At 38.8% G+C, this 23889-nt stretch overlaps 1 protein-coding gene across 3 annotated transcripts in view; it reads left to right on the forward strand.

Moving 5' to 3' along the window:
• Positions 1-23889, forward strand: part of CaMKII (Calcium/calmodulin-dependent protein kinase II) — a 789323-nt gene that overhangs the window by 260415 nt on the left and 505019 nt on the right. For all 3 annotated transcript variants that reach the window (XM_090404176.1, XM_090404177.1, XM_090404178.1), the window contains exon 8: positions 9717-9800. In XM_090404176.1, coding sequence (XP_090260302.1) covers positions 9717-9800 — 84 coding nt within the window. The remainder of the gene's footprint in view (positions 1-9716; positions 9801-23889) is intronic.

Consider the following 23889-nt stretch of genomic DNA (forward strand, 5'->3'; position numbering starts at 1 on the left):
AACTAAATTTATTATAGTCTAACCAAGTAAAAAAGAACTTCCAACATACTTTGCATCTCGTTTGTTGCCTACCAAGTTTCAGAAACTTTATACTTGACAACATTGAATTAACAGTTCTATCTATTCTGTTGGCCACTCATACAATTTCTTCAAGTCCTCCTGCAAGGCCACATCACTTTTCCCAGTTTTGCATCATCTGTAACCAGTTGTATATCACCTGTGTTAAATTTATTCAAATATCATTAATATACAAATTAAATAACAATGCTCCCAAAACTGGCCCTTGTGACACACCACTAATGACTTTCCTATGACTTGCTGATACCTATCCGATAGCCATCTATTCATCTATCCAACTCACTAGTCTTTCATCCAGTCCCATTCTGCTTTAGTTTAGTGACCAACTTGTGGTCTGGCAATCTATCAAAAGCCTTTGAAATCTAAGAGTATACAACTGTGTATGCATCTCTCTTGTCCAATAAATTTGTCACCTTGTTATAGTACATAAGCAAGTTTGTAAAACTTGGCCTACCTTTATTAAACCCAAGCTAACAAGAATAGATAATACACTTTAATCAACCCACTTTTGTATCCTATATTTCACAATCCTCTCCAATACCTTAACTACCACTCCAGATATACAGATTGGTCTGTAATTTTTAACCTTATCATCACCTTTGTGAAGTGGAGCTATTTTATATTCTTTCCACTCCTTTAGGACTTAGTTGTTGCAAGACTTGTTTTATGGATAGGCCAAGTCTGATGGTAACTCCCTAGAGCATTCCATTAAGAATGCTCTAGGGAGTTACCATCAGCTGATATGTCATTAAGCTGTTGCGTTATTGACATCTAGCTTGCGTAACTTCTCATACTACGAGCTCATTTACCATTAAGTCTTTTCTCATTTCATTCTCTACACTTGAGCTTCTGATTTCACATTGTGGATGAAACACCTTGATGAATTTGTCACTGAACACCTCAACTATGTCCTCTGCAGCAGTAACCAATCTCCCACATTCATCCATTAACATCCTACCATAATCATTCTCCCTTTTACTATATATCAAAGAAAAAACTCCCAAGGGTTTTTCTTGGTCTGATTTGCTAATTTCTGCTCATACTGCATTTTTGTTGTCCTTATCAACTGAGTCACTCTCTTGGCCTACTCTTTATACTCTTCATGCAGCTAATTATAACCATTATTCATTTTGTGCTGCTTCCAAAGTGTCTTCTTCTTCAGATTTCATGCTTAATCTCCTCATTCATCCATTTTACACCTACCTTATTCAGCTTTTTGACCTTTGTAATACATTCACATATCGATTCGATTCTGTTATATATATCTTTGTTAGTCCCAAGCAGAATTTATTTCCTTTCCACTCAACTCATCGTTCGATGCTATAGCTCCAAGCTGCCTTCTTGTCATAATCACAAACCTTATAATTTCACATATATCCTTTCCTCACAGAAGTCTACATATGGTTAGCCACAATCCAGGTGATCACTTCATGATCACTCTCACCAGCTGGAGGGAAGTGCGAAACCCCACTCACAATTACATCCTCTGATGAAATGACAGATCTAAAATTCTTGATCCTCGCATGCCCTCCTTTAAATACTGTCTAAGATAGTTGGCTCTCAAGAACTCGAGAAATTCATTTTCCTCATATTCAAATGCTATTTCTTCCTTCCATTCTATGCTGCCATAATTAAAATTACCTATAATAATCACCCTTCTCTTGTTCACTAATCCAAGTTGCTTATACATTTCTTCACACCCTTCACATTCTCTGGATTATAGCAACATCTAACTAAATATCTCTTCCTGTCAACATTCCATCTCATATCACACTGCCTGAAAACCATCGCTGCTATTTCCCTCTTTCATGTCTACTTTATGTGAACACAATTCATCTGCTATCATCAGTAGCACCCCTCCTCCTTTCTAATCCTTTATATAAAACACTCGACCCATCCAGTTCCATTCCCATTAGGATATCATCTTCATTCAGCTATGTTTCACTTAATTTAATCTGTGAAACAATTCTATCTCTCTTATTTCTAATACTACCCAATCATCTTTATTACTACTTACTGTATATCTATTACATAGCCTATGGCATGTCTCCCTATGTCATTATTGTTTATTTTGTATGTTAATTACATTGGACTGGCTTATCTGTGCAGCTGTTTGCTAATGATAAAAAATTGGAAAGAACTATGAGAATTATGAGGATCGGCTGAGGGAATGTGGACTGCAGAGTTTGGTGGATAGAAGGAGGAGAGGTTATATGATTGAGACTTAAACTGTTGAGAAGTGGTTACAGGGTTGACAGTGGGGAGTTCTTTTGCTTGGTTGAACAGCAGGAAGGAGTGATGACAAGAGACCATCCCTGGAAGTTATGAAAGGAAACTGTGAGCAAGAGGGTGAGGAGTGGTTTCTTTGCATGGAGGGTGGTTGAACCATGGAATGCATTGCCTGATGGAGTGGTGAGAGTGAGAACGGTCAGTGCGTTCAAGGAGTGGTATGATAGACTTTGTGTTTCTTGGGGGGGGGGGGGGGGCTCTCCTCGATGAGTCTTGATAGACTGTGTTTCTTCAGAAGGACCTCCCACGATGAGTCTTTTGACTCCATGGAGGCCTGAATAATAATAATAATAAGTAGAGGAGATGTTGTAGCCTTGCAGGAGGATCTCAATAATTATGTGAGTGTTCAAGTGAGTGGAGCTATTGGTATAATGTTTGAAGGTGTAAGCTCTTGAGATTTCTTAGACAAATTTCAGATGCAGAGTGTACAGTTAATGGAGATTTTGAATTTTGAAAGAGGTGGTAGAGATGACAGATCTGGGAGTAATAGTAGACAGAGTCTTGAAGTTTAGGGGTCTCATTGCTGAAATTATAAGTACACCCCCAATGGATTATGGTAATAATGAGGACATTGACATACAGAATAAAAGAGGTTATGGTTCCCTCATATAAGACTTTGATGAGGCCACGTATGGACTACTTTGTGCATATTTTCATCGCCTAGTTTTTAAGGGGATGATGTTTTGGAGATGTTCCAGAGAAGTTTTTTTTGTTGTTGTTGTTGTTGTGTAGCAAGTGATATTGTGACAAAAAGAAAAAAATGACTATGGAAGGATAACTTTAATCAGTGTTGGCAGTAGAAATGTGACAGGCCAAAAAAAATAGTTGTTTCTGTATGGTAATTTTAACGGAGATTTTGAATTTACTGATGTGACAGATGAACAGGAGGTGCCCACCATATTCAAACAAAAGTTGTAAATACAGCAGTAAGACTGGATGACATGTCAGCTCACATACTATGTGAGTGTGCAAGAGAATTGCATTGCCTCTGATGAAGTTGCACAAATCTAAGTCTCAGCTCTGACAAGTTTGAAAAGAGTGGAAAGAGGGTAAGATAGTTCCATTACATAAATGTATCTTCAAGACAGAAGAAGCAAATTACAGACTAGTTAATATCTCAGACATGATTGTTAAAATATTTGAAAAATGCTTAAATGTAAAATCCAACAGTGGGTAGATAGGTATATGATACTCTATAGTGGGCATGGTTTTGTAAAAGATGTGTCCTGCCTTAGTAATTTACTCACATTTTATAATAATGTGACAGTGGAATTGAAAAGAAATAGCTACACCACAATACTGCTGGACTTTGCAAAGGCATTTGACAGAATACCACATGGAAATTATTACAAACTTATTACAAGGAGCAAATGGGAATGTATATAAGCTGATAGCATGTATCCAGTAATGGCTGACAGACAGACACCAGAGTGTGGTATATGGTGGAGTGGAATCTAGGAGAATGAGGGCTACTAGTGGAATACCTCATGGTTCTGTAATAGGATGAGTACTATTTAATTTGTATATGAATGATATAGGAAAAGATTTCAAAGGGAATGTTCAGTTGTTTGCTAATGATGCAAAACTAGGGAGAGCAATATCTGATAAAGGTCATGTAGAGGTTTAAATTACCATCCTGATAGCCTTTATCAGCTATCAGGATGGTAACTTAAACCATCCTTTATCTGGATGGTTTAAATAAATTGGCATTGTGGGCAAAGGATAATGACTATCAATTTGATGTTATAAAATATAAAGTTACACATTTTGGGTTGAAAAGGTTGCATACAGTATATCACCCTGATGGTACTGGATTGCAGGATATTGATGAGGCTCGGGACTTGAAGGTAATGGTAGTCAGAGAGTTGAAGGTCAGAGCATATTGGAAAAGTTGATAAAATAGCTCAAAGCATTATTTGGGTGTTGAAAAATATAGTAAAATACAACTAAAAAGAGGAAGATTATTATCCCTCTTTATAAGTCTGTGATTTGGCAGTATCTTGATTACTCCCTCAGATTTCATCACTTGGGAATCAAGAGGTGGTTGAGATGATTCAGAGACAAGTGACTAAGGTGGTGACTGGTCTTTGGAATGCTTCATATGAGGATTGATGGAAGATGTTAGGTTATAAAGTTTAGTTGATAGGCAGAAAAGAGGGGACACAATTGGAACTTATATGGATATTAAAGGGGTTTTATAAAATTGATGCAAAGGAAATTTCTTAATATTTTACACATTATTATTATTATTACATGACACCTCCAGGGAGTCCAAGGACTCATCAAGGGAGGGTACCTACTCTACAACTCTCCGTCTCCACTACACAATCCACCAACTATTTTCGTCACCTACACCAACACCATCTACTGCCAACAACCACCCACCACTAATATTTTCACAGACAAGCACAAACATCCATGCTCACAGCGGGATTCAAACCCGCAGCCTTTTGGCTGGAGAGCAGATATGCTAACTACTCGGCCAAACAGGCTGGCAAGATGGCACATAGAGAAATATGTGTCATCTGAGAAGTTGTGTAAAAGTGTGGTTAGTATGGTTGTGCAGATAAGATTTTTTGCTTTGATAGTGATGAATGAGTGGAATGAATTGCCAGAATTAGTTGTGAGTGTCCTGACAGCGAATGAATTTAAGGGTAGGTATGATGGGTTTTGTGTGTTTAAACATTAATGTGCATCTCCTGCAATAACTCATGCACTCTGTGGAAATAACCATATAATAATAATATTGTTTAGCGAAAGAGATTGAGGATGTGTAGTAAATTGCAGCATTTAGTAGACAGGCAGAAAGAGATACGATAGACATTTTGTTGGTGAGGGGCTTTTATTGAATTAATACAGTAGGGGATTACAAAGAGAAAAGGAGAAAAACAAGTGGTTCTTTCTGGAAGAGGCATGAAGATTGATGAAGAAATTAGCATTAAGTTTTTACATTGGAAGTGGTGGATGATTGGAATGTTACCATGATTGGTTGTGGTGCCAGGATGTTTATATTCAGGATAATTTTTTTTTTTCCAGATAGAGGGCAGCAAAATCAGGACTCTAGTCTTTGTGTTGCTGCTACAATTTTGTTTAAGTACACCATGTTGTTTTAATCTTGCGTATTGTGACAAACAGTGTTTTTGTGCTCTGAAGATGCTGGTTATAATATCAGCGAAATATCAGCATCAAGTTAATAAATAAATTATTTACTTAGTTTCTGTGTTCTATTATACCGTTAAAATAATAAACAACATGTTCAACGAACACATAAGTCTGTCCACACGTTTAAGATATATTGTTGGTTGAGTGAGAATTTTGGTAATGATTTTGACACCATAAATGTGTTGTCGATAATAACAACAACAGTAATATACTGTTATTGGAATAAATAAGTTATAAACCAAACCATTGCATTGTACTTTCTAATGTGATGAAAAACAATGGTGTCCAAAACTTCACCGTCTTTGTTCAAAAACTTTAATGCAAGGGAATTCGTCTAGTGTAATGTGTGTGGGATGTATGCTTTCCCGAAAGAGACTGGAGTTTGGATAGATAATGATAGTGGTGGGAGACTGTGCCAAAAGTATAAGGAAAGTGAGGAATTGGAGTGTGTGTCAGGTCGTGAGATTGTTGTTGTAGAAGAAAGCCAGAATGTGAGAGAAAATAGTGGTTTGATAGTAAATTTTGATGTTGTACAAGATAGCAATGAGAGCGGTGATGAAAGAGAGAGTGAAAGTAATTATACAGAGAAAGAAAATGGTTTGAATGATAAAAAAAATGAGAAATTAGCTGTAATGAGTGAGATTGCATGGTTACGCGCAGTAATACATAGGGCTAAGCGTCAGTTGGAGTGTCTGCAAAACTCTTTCCCGAGCCTCAGCTAACGGAAATAAGTAAGTGTATGAAAGGAAAAATAAGTGTATGATTGGGAGTGTTTCAGAAATGAAGGAAAGAGTGTTGTATGGTGACTCGTTAGTAAGAGGTGTGATAAATGAGAGTTTGACTAAATCATACTTACCGGGTGCGAAAATTAAGGATGTAAGTCAGAGTATTAGAGCTCAAAAGCAGAGGGTGAAAGAAATGATAGTCATAGCGGGAACGAATGATTTGAAAGGAGATAAATTTGGTATGAGAGAGGACTTAAAGGAATTATTAGAGGTAGCATAATGACAGAGTTAGGATAGTGAGTCTGTTGCGATGGATGACAGAGAAGAGTTTAGCAGGGCCATAATCACAAATGATTTATGCGCAGGTTATGCAGATGGTGTGATGTGGAGTTTGTGGACATGTGGAGTGAGTTTGATGGGCATAAGGATTTGTACAAGATGGATGGCTTACATTTGAATGGATTTGGTGTGTGAAGACTGGAAAAAGTGTTGCTGAGTGAAGTGAGAGTGGATGTGCAAAATCAGGGAAACTAGAACTGTTAAGGAGGGAAGGAAGTGGATATGCAGACATCAGTGAGGCAGTTGAGTGTAAGAATGTATATAATGTGCCAAAGCCAGTACGAAGCACAAGAAATCAGAATGGGATAGTTAGTATAACGCATCAAGATAGGGGTGGGACAAATGGACCTCTGCATTTCATGTATACTAATGCCAGGAGTATTAGGAACAAGAAGGAAAAATTTTTGGCCTTGGTTGGCTCTTCCTGGCCACAGGTTATTGGCATTAGTGAAACATGGCTGACAGAAGATGATATAGTTAGTGGGATAGAATGTGTAGGGTATAGTGTGTTCAGGAGGGACAGAGAGAATAAAATGGGTGGGCGGGGGGAGTGTTATTGATGATAGCCGATGAACTGCAGCCAAGGAGAATAGAAGTTGTATTGCAGGATAGTGAAAAGATCTCATTTGAGGATATTTGGTGTGAGATTGAGACTAATGGAACAAAATGTACAGTTGGGTGCTGCTATAAACCAGGTGATGGAATAGATGGTGGAGATAGTATGCATAGACAAAATGATGAAATGAGTGGAAGGAGGGTAATTATTATGGGGGATTTCAACTATGGTAGCATCGATTGGAAGGAGGAGAGGACACACGTGAGGAAGGAACTGGATTTTATTCAGTTACAAAGGTAACTGAATAAAATCTCAGACAGTTACAAGTAACTATCTGAGACAGCATGTAATGGAAAATACTAGGGGTTCGAGAGTGCTTGACCTAGTAATAGCATCTGAGAATTTGACTGTAATGAATGTGACCATGTTACCACCTATTGGTGAGAGTGATCATAGGGTCTTGACCTGGGAAGTTTTCAATTAAGACATGGTACATGTGGAATTACCGTGCTGGCAAGTATGACAAGCTTAGGAGATTGCTTGGTTCAGTGACATGGCATGTAAAACTGCAAGTGCTGGATGTTGATAGGGCATGGGAAGTGGTCAAGGAGCATTTGCAGGAGGTTATGGCTGACTGTATACCTAGAGTCCGAATAATAAATCAAGAAATCAAAAATTTAAGGAGAATGGTGACCTGCAGGCACATGAATGGTATAAAGTGCAGCCCAGAAGGGAAACGAGTGTGGTAAGAAAAGCAAAAGCGGATTATGAAAGGAAATTAGCCATGCAAGCTAAAGATAATCCCAAACAGTTCTTTCAATATGCTGCAAGTAAAAGAAAAACTGTACACGGCAGAATGATTTTAAGGAATGCTGATGATAGGGAAGTCACTGAATCAGTCGATATAGTGGAATTACTGAGTGAGCACTTTGCAAGAGTATATCATTCAGGTGGTGACATTGAAGGAATGAAGGAACCGTAATTTTATAGGGGAATTGTGGTGAATGAAGTGGTGGTGAATAGTCTATTACAGAACCTTAATGTGAATACACTGTGGGATTGGACGGTATACCAGCACAGGTCTTACGTGAAGTGGTTAATGAATTGTCAGTGCCCTTGACCATATTGTTTAATCTGAGTCTCGGATCTGGTTTACTCCCGAAGGAGTGGAAAGAGGGGAAAATAATTCCACTGCATAAAGGAGGATCCAAGACGACTGTGCAAATTACCGACTGATCAGCATATCAGGAGTCGTTGTCAAGGTCTTGGAGAAAGTAGTCAAGGGAAAAATACAGGAATGGATTGATGATAATGAGATACTGTACGGGGGAGAGCATGGTTTTATGAAGGGTAGGTCATGCCTCAGTAACTTGCTCACGTTTTATAACACAGTGACGGCTGAACTGCACAAGGGTAATGGGTTTACAGTGATACTGCTGGATCTGGCTGAGGCTTTTGACAGGATACCACATGGAATTCTAATCCGTAAACTGCAACATATGGGAATGGATATAGGGTTGGTGAGATGGATAGGAGGGTGGTTGATGGAGAGATACCAGAGAGTAGTTTACTGAGGAGTAGAGTCCAAAAGACGGCCTGTGACTAGTGGTGTGCCACAGGGTTCTGTTCTTGGACCACTGCTGTTTAATTTGTTCATTAATGATATAGGGAAGGATCTGAGAGGAACAGTTCATTTGTTCACTGATGATGCAAAGTTGGGTAGGGCAATAGTGAATGCAGATATCAAAATTTTGCAGGATGATTTGGATAGATTGGAGGTCTGGGCTAAGGAGAATGGATGTCAACTTAATGTGGCAAAATGTGAGGTTATGTATTTTGGGGTGAAAAGATTAGCAGCACTGTATCACATTGGTGGAACTGTACTCCAGGAGATTGATGAGGCCATTGACTTGGGAGTGTTGGTGGATAGGGAGTTGAAGTTTAGGGGGCACATTGCAAAAGTGGCTAAATCAGCTCATGAAATTACTTGGATGCTGAAGAATACTTTTACAAGCAGAGATAAGCAAGTTATTATTCCTCTGTATCGAGCCTTGATAAGACCCCATCTCGACTACTGTGTCCAGATTTGGTCACCTAGGTTTCTTCTTGATGGGGAGGAGGTTGAGAGGATCCAGAGACAAGTTACCAAGATGATAGCAGGTCTATGAATGAACCTTATGAAAACAGGCTGAAGATTTGTGGGTTGCAGAAATTGGTGGATAGGTGGAAAAGGGGAGATATTATTGAGACATTCATAAAGCTGCCAGAGTCTGTTGTGAGTGCTATGACGGTGAATGAGTTCAAAGGAAAGTATGATAGATACTGTGTGAATGTCGAATAGTTGTGATGGACTTGATGTTTAGGGCCTCCCTCGATGAGTCTGAGGACTCTTTGGAGTCACCCATAATAATAATAATACTCATAACTGACTGAGATTAAAAGGAAGACGAGGAAAAAAGGTTGAATGCTAAGATGGATGATTTTGTAATACAGTTTTTCTGAAGCTTTTAATTATGTCATATACTTGAAGATATTCTGTATTCTGAAATATAAATATTTATTGTTAGGTTTTGCTGGTACTCCAGGATATTTATCTCCTGAAGTTTTAAAGAAAGATCCTTATGGCAAACCTGTTGACATATGGGCTTGTGGTAAGAATTTTTAAATATGCAATAGTAGTAACTTTGTTTTTTTATAAATGCTTTTTTTAATTATTTTAGATTGTTAAATATTTGAGTTTGTTAAAAAAAGTATACACATAAAACCAGAATAAAATTTAAAACAGTAAACAACTAACAGAATTGCTGTTAAAATGTGATAGCTGATATTGTGTTTTCACATATCATATGTGAAAATACAATATAATTTTTTTGTTGATCTCTGCTGCATAATGTCCATTAAACCTAGTTGTGTGAATTTTAGATCTTTTGAAATAATGGGGGCCTTGATTTCTGTTGCATTGAGTTGGATATTATACCATCCCTGAAGGGTCTTTGAGTTTGCAGATCTACCCATTGAATTCAATCTTTTTCTTCCTCGTTCAAGATCTAGGATGTAAGTATATTTCATATTCATTATTTTTTCTAGATCATTTTTTCTAGATATATCGCTTTTTCCTTCAGGTTATGTTTAATTCTTCTTCTTCTACTTCTTCAGCTTTGTTCCCACTCAGTTAGGGTCACTGCAGCAGATCAACCTCCACTTGGTTCTGTTCTAGGCCATTTTCTCCTCTAGTTTGAGGTTTTGGAGGTTCCCTCTCAAGCTGTCTAGCCATCAAATTATATTTATTATACTTCCTTTAAAAATGCTAGTCTTCTTCTCCTTTTTTTTTTTTTTTTTCATTCATTGTATATGTTCCCTCCAATTCTTGCAGTGTTTACTTTTATTTATCATTTCTTGCACTTATTTGTAATTATTATTATTGTGCTTCCATAGAATCCAAAGACTCAGTGTGGAAGACACACTATCTACACATTTCTTGAATGCACTTCTCCTTGAGCACACTGACTAATAGTGTGGATTTTGGCAATCCGTTCCACTCATTCACTACTCTTCCCTTATTCTGTCTTTTTTAGCTGTGCTAAAAAATTTTTTCTCCCTCATTCCTTTAAAACCCGTATAGCAACTGAAATGTTTCTATCATATCTTCTCTTTTCCACTTATCAATGAACTTCTTCAATATACAAACTCTTAATCTCATCATTATACAAGCATTCCATTGACCACTTTCTATCGTGGTCACTCACATATGCATTCATTCTAGCACTTGTCCATCTCCAAGAAACCTAGTTTACCAGACCGATTCACAGATTCAAGAACTTATTGTGGAATAAACCGGAATGACCATTTCTTTGTCCATGTTTGTTAGTGTGGTCTTCAAAAACCAAATAATCGTATGAGCTGTAATGGCCACTTTTGCAGTATGTCCTCTGAACTTCAACTCCCTATCCACCAATACCCACAAATCAATAACCTCATTTTTGGATTGCAGCACCATCGCCATGATACATATGAAATCTTTTCATCCCAAAATGCATAACATTACACTTTTCCATATTGAACTGATATTTGTTATCTTTGCCATGTCAGCCTATTAAATCATTGATTAACTATTATTATTATTATTCAGGCCTCCATGCAGTCAAAAGACTCATAGTGGGAGGTCCTTCTTAGGAAACACAGAGAAAATACCTAACCACTCTCTCAGGCAATGCATTTCATGGTTCAGCCACTTTCCATGCAAAGAAACCACCCCTCACCATCTTGCTCACAGCTTCCTTTCGTATCTTCCAGGAATGGACCCCTTGTCATTATGCTACCCAAATTTGCATCATTAGCAAACAACTGAATATTTTTCTTCAAATCATTTATGTAAAAATTGAATAGCAGTGGTATAAGCACAGAGCCTTACCCCACACCACTAGTTAACTTCTTTCTCCTGGGTTCTGCTTTTATTTATAATTTTCTTTAGTATCTGCCCATCAGGCATACTTGTATTCATATCATGGCTTCATATCCAACCCCATTTGTTTCAGTTTGCATAACAGAATTTCATGTGAAATCAGATACCTTTGCAAAATCCTGCAGTACATCATATAGTCATACTATTTATTCTACTCAGCCATCACTCTGTTATAAAAAATATGTAAATTACTAAGGCATGTCCTACCCATCAAAAGCCATCCTCTTCACATAGAGCTTTATATTCTTATCCACCCATTCTTCAATTCTGTCTTTGACTAAGTTTTTGAATACCATTTCCACCACTCTGGAGATATTGATTGCTCCCTAAATATTGTTTGTTCCCTAAATCTTGTGGCCTTCATTATGCAATGGAACTATTTTGCCATCCTTCCACTCCCTTAGTATTTTGTCAGAGTTAAGATTAAATTAAACATCCTAGTCAGAGGCATTATTAATTATTCTTTTGCATATTCTCATAATACACAAGTTGATACCCTCTATAATCCCACAGAGTGTGCATTGAGATTCTGCAGTATCCAAGTACTGCCATTCATCAACCTCTTTTCTCACATTATTTCCTGGCACATCTTTCACTGCAACATCATACAAAATGTCATTCACTAACTGTACTATTTTTTCTGTTTCTGTCACTTCACTATCATCACTACTAATTAAAGTATTCTGTAGTCTTTTTTGAGGTTTCCTTGAACTGCTTGATTAATTTCTTCTCATAATTTGATTTTGCCTTCCTAGCCATGCTAGTCACTTTTCTTGCTTATGTTTTGTACTGCTCATGAGCTTTGAGATCACCTTTCTCGGGAAAACAGTTGGATTTGAAGAAGGTTTTAAGATGAATAAGGAGAAAAATAAATGGTTTGAGTTAATCATGGAGAAGTCACATCAAATTTGTGATATCAGTGGAACTAGCTATAGATCCAGGAATAAGCTGCTGTGTTTGTATACAAATGCTAGAAGTGTGAGAAACAAGGCAATGTTAATTATGGTAATATAGACTGGCAACTGGAAGTAAAGAAAATGAGTTTCTTGAGTTTTTGAGAGACAACTACCTTAGACAGTATGTAACAGAGGGCACATGAGGACTGAGGGTCTTGGGTTTGATGATCTCATCAGAGGATGTAATTATAAATGAGGTGTCAAATCACCCTCCAGTTGGTGAGAGTGATCATGAAGTGATTACCTGGGTGGTTTCCAGCAGTGTGAGGACCTCTGTGAGAAAAGGGTATATGTGGAACTACAAGAACTATCTAGTACAAGCAATGTATAAATGTATTCCAAGGGTCAGAAGGTTAAATAAGGTAGGTGCGAAATGGATGGATGAAGAGATTAAGCATGTGATACAGAGCAAAAAGGCATTTTGGAGGCATCATAAGAGAAGTGGTAATAACCAATTCCATGAGATTACAGAGACCAGGCAAGGAGGGTGACTTAGTTGATAAGAGCAGCAAAAATGAAGTATGAGCAGCAATTAGCTAATGAAGTCAAAAAGAATCCTAGGGGGTTCTTTTGATATGTAGCAAGCAAAAAAGAATGACATTGATAGGAGAAAATGGTAAAAAGACAGCTGTTGCAGAATGTGTGGTGGAGATACTCAATGAGTAGTTCATAGAGGTCTTTTATTATTGCGAATGTGACATCATGGAGAGTTTAAGAGCAGTTGATGCTTGGGAGGAGAGACTGATTGTAAGCGAGCAAGAGGTATATGGGGAATTGAGCAAACTTGATGTTAATAATAAGACTGTGAAACTTGATAAAATATCACCACATATTCTGAAGGAATGTGCCAGGGAGTTGGCATCTGCCTTGAGATGTTTTTTTAATATATGTCTTGCACTGGGTCGAGTTCCAAAGAAGTGAAACAAAGAGCGAGATTGTGCTGCTTCATAAGGGAGGCAATAGAACTAAAGCATCAAATTATAGGGCTATCTGTGTGTTAGGTGTTGTGGTTAAGTTGTTGGAGAAGTTGGTTAGAACTAGGATCCAGAATTGGGTTGACAACAGTGGTATTATCTTTGATGAACAGTATGGATTTGCTAAAGGGAGGTCATGTTTTAGTAATCTGCTTACTTATTACAATAAGGTGACGGCTTCTGTGGACAGAGGAAAAGGATACAGACTAGTATACTTAGATTTTGTAATGGCTTTTGATAGATTACCACATGATAAGTTGATAGTCAAACTAGAACAGATGGGGGGGTTGGATATTAGATTAGTGTATTTGATCAGAAACTAGCTATCTGATAGGTATCAGCAAGTTTTGTATCGGGGAGCAATATCCCGGAAGAGGGAAGTCACTAGTAGTGTGCCTCAGAGGTCTCTTTTAGGGCCATTGCTGTTTAACCTGTATGTTAATGATATTTTCAAAAATTTGGATTGGGATATTCAGTTGCAGATGATGCAAAGTTTAGACATACTATGAAGAGTAGAGAAGATGTTGTGGCCTTACAAGAAGACTTGAATAGATTGAGTGAATGGGGATGAAGGTTCAGTGTTGCAGAATGTAAGGTTTTAAAATTTGGGAAACAAAGATGGGATGTAGAATTTATGGTTGGGGGTATATTGTTGGAGGTGAAGGAAATAAAAGATCTTTGTTCTTGCAACTTGCCATATTATTATTATTATTTCGTGACACCTCCAAGGAGTCTAAAGGCTCATCAAGGGAAGGCATCTACTCTACAAATCTCTGTGTCCATCATGTAATCCACCAACTACACCAAACCACCACTTCCATCATCTACACCAATGCCATCTACTTCCCACCACCAGATCTAAATTGAAGGGATGTTTGTGAAAAATACACTTGTAATAGGATTAGGAGGTAGTTGACTGATGGGTATCAGAAAGAGATGTATGAAAATGGTGAGTGTAAGGAAAGGAGAATGGCCAATTGTATAACATGAGAATTCCCAATTCTAAAGGTTCTAATGAATAGAAGGAAGGAAGGCAAGATAATTCCATTTATGAGGTGTAGTTATGGCTGATGTAATCAGTTAATGGTCTTATGGACTTATTAAGATATTAGAGAAGGATAGTTGACTGATAGATATCAGAAAGAGATGTATGAAAACGGTCAGTGTAAGGAAAGGAGAATGACCAGTTGTGTAACATAAGAGTTCTCCAATTGTAACGGTCCTAATGAATAGAACCTTTAGAATTGTTCTCTTATATGAGGTGTAATTATGGATGTGTTATGGATACAGCCAGTTAGTGGTCTTAAGGACTTATTAAGGTATTAGAGAGGCAGGTAAGGGGCCCATATCTAGAGATGTATGATAGAGAATAGCATGGTATGTCTTGCTTTAGCAGTCTACTCATGTTCTCTAATAGTATAAAAACAGAGTTTGATATGAGGAAAGTATTCTGCATGGGAAGGTGTTATACTAACTCAGAGGAATGAGTGTCACAAAATAGGTTTGTGACACCATGGCATGTATCAGAAAGAAGTGATATATGGAGGTGCTTAGTCCAAGAGAAGGAGAGTGATTATGGGATTTCTTTATTTGGATTGTTGTTATATATTAATGATGCTTGGGATGGTTAAGAGCAATGTTTCCTCTAAGCTGTGTGCATACACATGCACCAGTTAAAAAAGAGTGCACATGATTAGTAACTGTGCACACAAATATTTGGTTTCAGAATTTCTAATTTATAGTCAGTAATTTTTGAGCATGCGGACATGAATCCAAGTGGTTGAAATGAGGTTCCTTCAAGGGGTTGCGGGATTGACAAGACTCAATAGGGTCAGAAGCTCTGCAATTCAGGAAACCCTCAATACTGAACTGCTGCTTCTCCATCATGAGCGATCACAGTTACGATGGTACAGGCACCTGGTCAGAATGCCACAAGAGAGGCTCCCCCCAGCAGACGCTCTTTGCCAATCCAGAGGGTGGGAGACAAAGTACTCTCTGAATAGATTATATCCAAAACCTTGGGTGGACACGCCTGGGAGTTCCACCAGAACACCTGAGCTTGGTGGCAGAGGAACGTGACCATTTTAAGTCCCTCTTGCAACTGCTGCCCCCACAACCTAATTAGGAAAGATGGGCTTTGAAGATGGATGGATTTTTGAGCATACTGTAAACATGAATTACAGTCATCCCTCGACTTACGTTGGGGTTCTGTTCCATAAGGCAGGACGTAAGTCGATTCGTATGTAAGTTGATACCTTAAATCAACAGAGTTATAGGGGTTAGGGACTTAACAGTAATAAGTATACTGTCATTGTAATTTTTAAACCTTATTATAAAACTGTACTGTGCGTTACTGCCACTATAAAACAGGAGAATAATCATCCAAATTTTCCACAATCACATCTTCATTACCTTCCCTATGTGAAGGACCAGGCTGCAGCTCTTCTGGTGTAACCTTTGCTTTTTTTTGATGAAAATGTCCAATGTGATTTGCTTATTCCCCTTCTTCTTTTCATCATAAATTTGTTTATAGCAAGCAAAAGCATCATGTACTTTCTTTTCTACTAATAAGTAGTGTTCAAAATTGGGGTCCGTGTCTTCAGCAATTTTGAGAACATTGCTAACTACAGAGAACATTTCTGCACATCCCTTCACTGTGAATTGTTTAACTACCTCTTCTTGTTTCTCTTTTTCCTCTTCCTTTTCTCATTGTTCCTCTTCTGCAACACGTTGTTCCTCCAATTCAACCAATTCTTCGTTGGTCAACTCTTCATGGGCACTTCCTATGAGTTGAACTATGTCGTCATCATTCACTTCGAGATTCAGGTTGTTTGCTAGGCTCACTATTTCTTTACTCAATTTAAAAAGTCTTCATTTTTTTTCAAAACTTCCAAAATCATCACAAACCTTTTTAATGTCTTTTTTTATATGCCACTCATACATTGAGAGATCACTTCGTCCCAAACTACAGTAATATTTTTAATAGCATGATAAATATTGAATTCCTTCCAGAATTGCATGAGAGTCTGATCGTTTCCTTCATTAGTAGAAATGGCTTGTGAAAAAGTTCTCCGTAGATAATAAACCTTAAACACTACTAGAACTCCCTGATCCATTCGTTGGATCAATGAAGTAGTGTTTGGAGGGAGAAACATGACCTTGAACTTGGTGAAGATCACCGCTATAAGACGTATGACCTGGAGCATTATCTGGAATTAATAACATTTTAAATTCTACATTTTCTTTCACACCGTAGCTTTCCATTTCACTCACATAACAGGCAACTGCAGTTGATTAAGGCAACTGCAAACAATTTTTGAGTCATCCACGACTTCTTATATCTCCACTAATGAACTAGAAGAATATGCTTCCTAATGTTTTTGAAGGCTTGTGGATTCTCACTGTGCCATATTATAAATGGTTTCAGTTTATATCTAGCCACATTACCCCCTAACAGAATCATAACACTGTCTTTAAGAGCTTTGAAACCAGGCAGAGATTTTAACTTTTTGTGGATGAATTGTCCGCTCGGGCATTTTTTTCTGAAACAAGAAGGTCTCATCCATATTAAATATTTGCTGTGGCAAATAATTTTCCTCCATAATAATTTTATTCAATTTCTCCACTAACTTCTTAGCAGCCTTCTCAGTAGAACTTGCAGATTCACCATATATTTTCACGTTATGCAGTGCAAAATGCTGCTTGAATCTCATGAAACAACCAGAAGCGTTGAATTCATAGTCGTAATCTGGTCTTGCTTTCTCCTTCAACATGTTGAAGAGACTTAGTGCCTTAGCAGTTATGGTCATAGTGCTAAGAGGTATGTGCTTTTGGTTCAGGTCCTCTATGCATGATAGAAGTAGCTTTTCCAATCACTGATAGGATCTTGTCGTAGCTTTGTCGCTATTGTTGAACTTGCAACTTCATTTCAAGATCAATTGTTCACCTCTTTTTCTGTGATTCTTCACTAGGATTTTTAATTGGGCATGTAGGGGCCATGTTGCACAAAATATCATGAAATATTTAACGATAAATACACAAATAACATATTTTTCAAACACGAAATCAACAGAGGAAATTTTGAAGCCAAGTGCCGACTGCTGAGGGAGGTTGCCGCTGAATGCGCTGTTGCCACTGCATTGTTGCCAAACAGAAACCTTTTTACTTTACACTCACTTGCTTCTTGTTCAAAACTATAGTCGAAAATATTATTTATTCCATTATGGAATCATGGACGTATATTCGAAAGGATGCAAGTCGAGGGATGACTGTATACGATAAATTATACTTGCCACTTATTTTATTTAGTAATTTCTCCAGTATTACTCTAACCCATTCCAACTTATTACACTCCAATTAGTTACATTTAGCCTGCACCTTGTGGGTGAACTCACATTGATGTTGCAGAGACATATTTGTTTAGAGTATGTAATTAACTATCTACGGCAACATGTATTGGAAAATACCAAGGGGCAGAGAGTGCTGGACCTAGTAATTGCAACTGAGAATGTGGCTGTAACGAACATGACCATGTTGCCACCAATTGGTGAGAGTGACCATAAGGTCATGACTTGGGAGGTGGCTAAAGGAGTCGAATTTACAATTAAGACAGGGTACATGTGGAATTACCGGGCTGGTGAGTATGACAAGCTTAGGTGTGTGCTTGGCTCAATGCCATGGCATGTAAAACTGCAAGGGCTGTTTTACATGCCATGCACTATCAATATGTTGATAGTGCATGGGAGGTGGTTAAGAACTGTTTGCAGGAGACAATGGTTGACTGTATACCAAGAGTCCGAATAATAAATCAAGTAGGGGTTAAATGGATGAATAACACTATTAAGCTTGAGCTGCAAAAAAAGAAACAATTGTGGAGGGAATTTAAGGAGAAGGGTGACCATCAGGCGCAGGAACAGTATAAAGCTCAGGCCAGGATGGTAACAAGGGTGGTAAGAAAAGCAAAAGCAGATTACGAAAGGAAATTGGCCACACAGGCTAAAGAGAATCCCAAACAGGTTTTTCAATATGTTGCAAGTAAAAGGAAAAATGCTCATGGTAGAATGATCTTAAAAAATGCTGAGGATAGGGAGGTAACCGAATCAGTCGATATTGTGGAATTACTGAGCGAGCACTTTGCAAGAGTATATCATCCAGGTGGTGACTTTGCAGGAATGGAAGAACCAACAGCTTATACTGGAATTGTGATGAATGAAGTAGAGGTAACTAGTCTATTACAGAACCTCAATGTCAATACACCTGTGGGATTGGATGGTATACCAGCTCGTGTCGTACGTGAAGCGGCCAAAGAATTGTCAGTGCCCTTGACCATTTTGTTTAATTTAAGCCTCAGGACTGGGTCAGTCCCAAGGGGGTGGAAAGAGGGGAAAATAGTTCCACTGCACAAAGGTGGTTCCAAGGCTGCTGTTGAAAATTACCGGCCAATCAGCATAACAGGAATCATTATCAAGGTCTTAGAGAAAATAGTCAAGAGGAAAATACAAGATTGGATAGAAGAAAATGGGATACTGTATCAGTGACAGCATGGTTTTGTGAAAGGTAGGTCATGCCTCAGTAACTTGCTCACGTATTATAACACAGTGACGGCTGAACTGGATAAGGGTAATGGGTTTACAGTGATTCTACTGGACCTTGCTAAGGCCTTTGACAGGATACCACATGGAATTCTAATCAGTAAATTGCAGCATATGGGAATGGACATAGGGTTGGTGAGATGGATAGGAGGGTGGCTGATGGAGAGATATCAGAGAGTGGTTTACTCAGGAGTAGAGTCCACAAGACGGCCTGTGACTAGTGGTGTGCCACAAGGATCTGTTCTTGGACCACTGCTGTTTAATTTGTTCATTAATGATATAGGAAAGGATCTGAGAGGAACAGTTCATTTGTTTACGGATGATGCGAAGTTGGGTAGGGCAATAGAGAATGCAGATGATGTCAAAATTTTGCAGGATGATTTGGATAGATTGGAGGTCTGGGCTAAGGAAATGGATGTCAATTTAATGTGGCAAAATGTAAGGTTATGCATTTTGGGGTGAAAAGATTGGTGGCAGTTTACTGCATTGGTGGAACCGTGCTCCAGGAAATTGATGAGGCACGAGATTTAGGAGTGTTGGTGGATAAGGAATTGAAATTTAGGGGACACATTGCAAAAGTGGCCAAATCAGCTCATCAAATCACTTGGTTGCTGAAGAATACGTTGACAAGCAGAGACAAGCAGGTTATTGTTCCTCTGTATCGAGCCTTCTCGATTACTGTGCTCAGATTTGGTCACCTAGGTTTCTTCTTGATGGGGAGGAGGTGGAGAGGATCCAGAGGCGAGTGACCAAGATGATAGCAGGTCTGTGGAATGAACCGTATGAGAACAGGTTGAGGATTTGTGGGTTGCAAAAATTGGTTGATAGGCGGAGGAGGGGAGATATGATTGAGACATTCAAATTACTGAAGGGTTTCTATAAAATTAATTCAGAAGATATTTTTGAGAACAGGGCTGGTTGTGGGAGGACTAGGGGACATCCATGGAAACTGGGCAAAAGTGTGGTTAGTAAAGGTGTTAGAGCTGGGTTCTTTACTTTTAGAGTAGTGAATGAGTGGAATGTGCTCCCTGAGTCTGTGGTGGATGCTGTGACAGTGAATGAGTTTAAGGCGAGGTATGATAGGTACTGTATGAATGTCGAATAGTTGTGATGAATATGATTTGGGGCCTCCCTCGATGAGTCTAATGACTCCCTGGAGTTGCCCGTAATAATAGTAATAGTAATACTACCTAGACAGTACATTCACTTGAACTTGTGCAAATGGTGACAGAGTTATGTAGCTACATTGATTTAAGTAAATTAATTTAGTACTCACAAAATGTTATTCTTTCGATAACCTCCATCACGGAGTTAATAAAATAATCGTGGAAGGTCCACTTGCCCAGCAAGATGTCTATAGTAATGAACTTTAAAGTTATTTACACTCCTTGCATTCACTCAACAAAAATTCCGAATAAAAAATCTCGTCCTTCCCATATTTACCACATCTTTATACAACTTCCAAGGATAGCTTCTAATTCTTCCTATCTTAGCAGCCATTCCTTTTATAATTCCTTCTGTATTAATCTGGTAGAATCCCTTAACTAACTTGAAGGTCTCTATTATATCTCCTCTTTTTCTCTTGTCCTCCAAACTCTGTAATTCATATTCTCTCAACTGCTCTGCATAAGGAACACTCCAGTCTTGATATCACTTTGGTTATTTATCTTTGGACTCTCTCTAGTGTTTCCACATCATAATGAAAAGTAAGCAACAACCAAATTTCAGCACAATAGTCCATGTGTTGTCAGACGAGGGATAAGGAGTTGATTGGTGTCTCTACATATGGCAATGGTCTGACAACACATGGACTATTGTGCTGAAATTTAGTTGCTTACTTTTCATTTCCAGGTATAAAATGTACTTTTTGTCATAGCAGCAATATGATGTGCAGTCTTGCAGCACTTGCAGTGGGCCCTCAGAACTTTAGTACACTTTCTACCATCACTGCAGGATCCCAAATCTCATCAACTTCATAAGTAGAGCTCCTCCAATACAATCTTATTATTATTATTATTCAGGCCTTCATGGAGTCAAGAGACTCATTGTGGGTGGTTCTTCCTAGGAAACACAAAGTCTATCATACCACTCCTTGAACTCATTGACCGTTCTTACTCTCACCACTCTATCAGGCAATGCATTCCACGGTTCAGCCACCATCCATGCAAAGAAACCACTCCTCACCGTCTTCCTCACAGCTTCCTTTTGTAACTTCCAGGGATGGCCACTTGTCATTGCTTCTTCCTGCTGTTCCACCAAGTGAAAGAACTCCCTAGTGTCAACCCTGTAACTGCCTCCTCAACAGTTTAAAAGTATTGATCATATCACCTCTCCTTCTATCCACCATACTCTGCAGTCCACATTCCCTCAGCCGATCCTCATAACTAACATTGTACAATCCTGAAAACATCTTTGTTAACTGCCTTTGTACCCTTTCCACAGTTAATTTATCATCTTCAAATCCTGGGGACCAAATTTGAGAACAGTAGTCTAAGTGTGGTCTGATCACTGTCTTATACAACGGAATGATAACTCTTTTATTTCTGCAGGTCGGCATCCTTATCAGCATTGCAGCATTCCTCTGGGTTACCATCACTATCTTTGCAATATGCTCCCTGAATTTAAGTTTTTTTGTATCAATCATCAACCCCCAGATCTCTTGTCTCCCCTACTTCCTCCAGTACAGCTTCTCTAATCAAGTATGCAGCCTCCCATCGACGTATCCCATGTAGCCTTATATCTCTCTGCACTCCAATGTGTAACATCCTGCATTTATTAATATTAAATCTATAATCCCACTCATCTGTCCAAGCTAAAGCTCTATATCCCTCAGAACTTTAGTACGCTTTCTATCATCACTCCAAGATCCTTGTCTTGTGAATGAGAGCAGAAGTATGAAAGATAAGATTAGGAGAATGGAAGAGATAAATGCAAGGCGAATCAGAGTAGGAGAGAGAGAGAATTTAGGGAGTATGAGTGAGAGGTATGGGGTGCTAGAAGAGGAGAGAATGGAAACAGTAGAAGAGAGGGAATGAGAGAGGGGTATGGGAATGCTAGCAGACGAGAGGATGGAAACAGTAGGAGAGACGGAATGAGAGAGAGATATGGAAGTGCTAGAAGAGGAGAGAATGGAAACGGTAGGAGAGATGGAATGAGAGAGAGGTATGGGAATGCTAGAAGACGAGCGGATGGAAACAGTAGTAGTAGTAGGAGAGACAGAATGAGAGAGGGATATGGAAGTGCTAGAAGTGGAGAAAATGGAAACAGTAGGAGAGAGGGAATGAGAGAGATATATGGGAGTGCTAGAAGAGGAGAGAATGGAAACAGTAGAAGAGAGAGGTATGGGAATGAAAGAAGAGGAGAGAATGGAAACAATAGGACGAGGGAATGGTAAGAGGTATAATGTATGGCGACTCAATGATCCGTGGTGTTCAAGATAGGATGCGTGAGGAGTGTTTGCCAGGAGGAACAATAGAAAGGGTGGCTATGGCAATTAAGAGAGGTGAAAGGGTGGATGAGATGATTGTGATGGTAGGAACGAATGACTTGAGTGGTAATGTAAGTCGGGCAGCGAGAGATATGAGATTTTTGCTTGAGACTGTACGGAAGAAGACAGAGAGAGGAAAAATAGTGTGCGTGTTGCCTAGGTATGATAATGATGAGCTGAGCAGAAGAGCGGTGATATTGAATGGCATAATAGCGAGAATGTGTGACAAGAGAGGACTGGTATATGTGGATGCCTGGAGTGTGTTTGAGGAAAGAGAGGAATTGTATGCGAGAGACCGTTTACATTTGAATGAGGAAGGACGTAGGCATCTGGAGAGATTGCTGTTCTGAACGAGTCAGTGTGTCCCAGGGAGGATGATAGCAGGGGTGGCCTCTTGTGGGAATGGATACTTGGGAGAAGGGAGATAATGTCAGGTAACACTGAGCCCAGTGGAGTCCAGAAGAGATAATGCTGGGTATAGAAACAATGGCATTTATATGCTTTATACTAATGCCAGGAGTATCCGGAATAAGGGAGAGGAATTGGTGGTGCAGATAGCATCATCCTGGCCAAAAATTATTGCGATCACTGAGACGTGGTTGACAGAAGGGGATATAACAACAGGAATAGAAGTCGCTGGGTATAGCATTTTTCGTCAGGATAGGAGGGGAAAGCGTGGTGGTGGGGTACTGCTTATGATAAGTGATGACCTATGTCCTCTAAGAGTGGAGAATTTGGAAGGAAGTGAGACAAATGATTTTGAGAGCGTATGGTGTGAGGTAGAGGTAGGCAAGACAGAATATTTAGTGGGGTGTTGCTACAGACCCAGGAGCACAGAGGATGGGGACCAGGAGATGTTTAGACAGCTAAGTTTGGCAAGTGCAAGAAGAATGATTGTTATGGGAGATTTTAACTTCAGTAGTATAAATTGGAGAGAGGAAGATGCATGTAGCAATAGGGGAATGGAATTTCTAGAATTCTTGAGGGACAAATGTCTTAGGCAACATGTAACAGAGGGAACAAGAGGTTCAAAAATTTTGGATTTGGTTATAGCATCAGAAGAGTTGATAATAACTGAGTTGACGTCTCTCCCACCAGTTGGAGAGAGTGACCATATGGTGTTGACTTGGAAAATGAATAGACATGCAGGAGTATCAAAGAGACGAGAACTTATGTGGAATTATAAGGCAGGTGATTATAATAGTCTTAGACGTCAACTTCGGGAAGTTTCATGGAGGGAGGAATTGGAAGGCCGGGATATCACCAGTGC

The sequence above is a fragment of the Typopeltis vanoorti genome, chromosome 14 (genome assembly GCF_054136105.1).
Source record: "Typopeltis vanoorti isolate ZY-2024b chromosome 14, IOZ_Tvanoo_1.0, whole genome shotgun sequence".
In the NCBI taxonomy this organism is placed as follows: domain Eukaryota; kingdom Metazoa; phylum Arthropoda; class Arachnida; order Uropygi; family Thelyphonidae; genus Typopeltis; species Typopeltis vanoorti.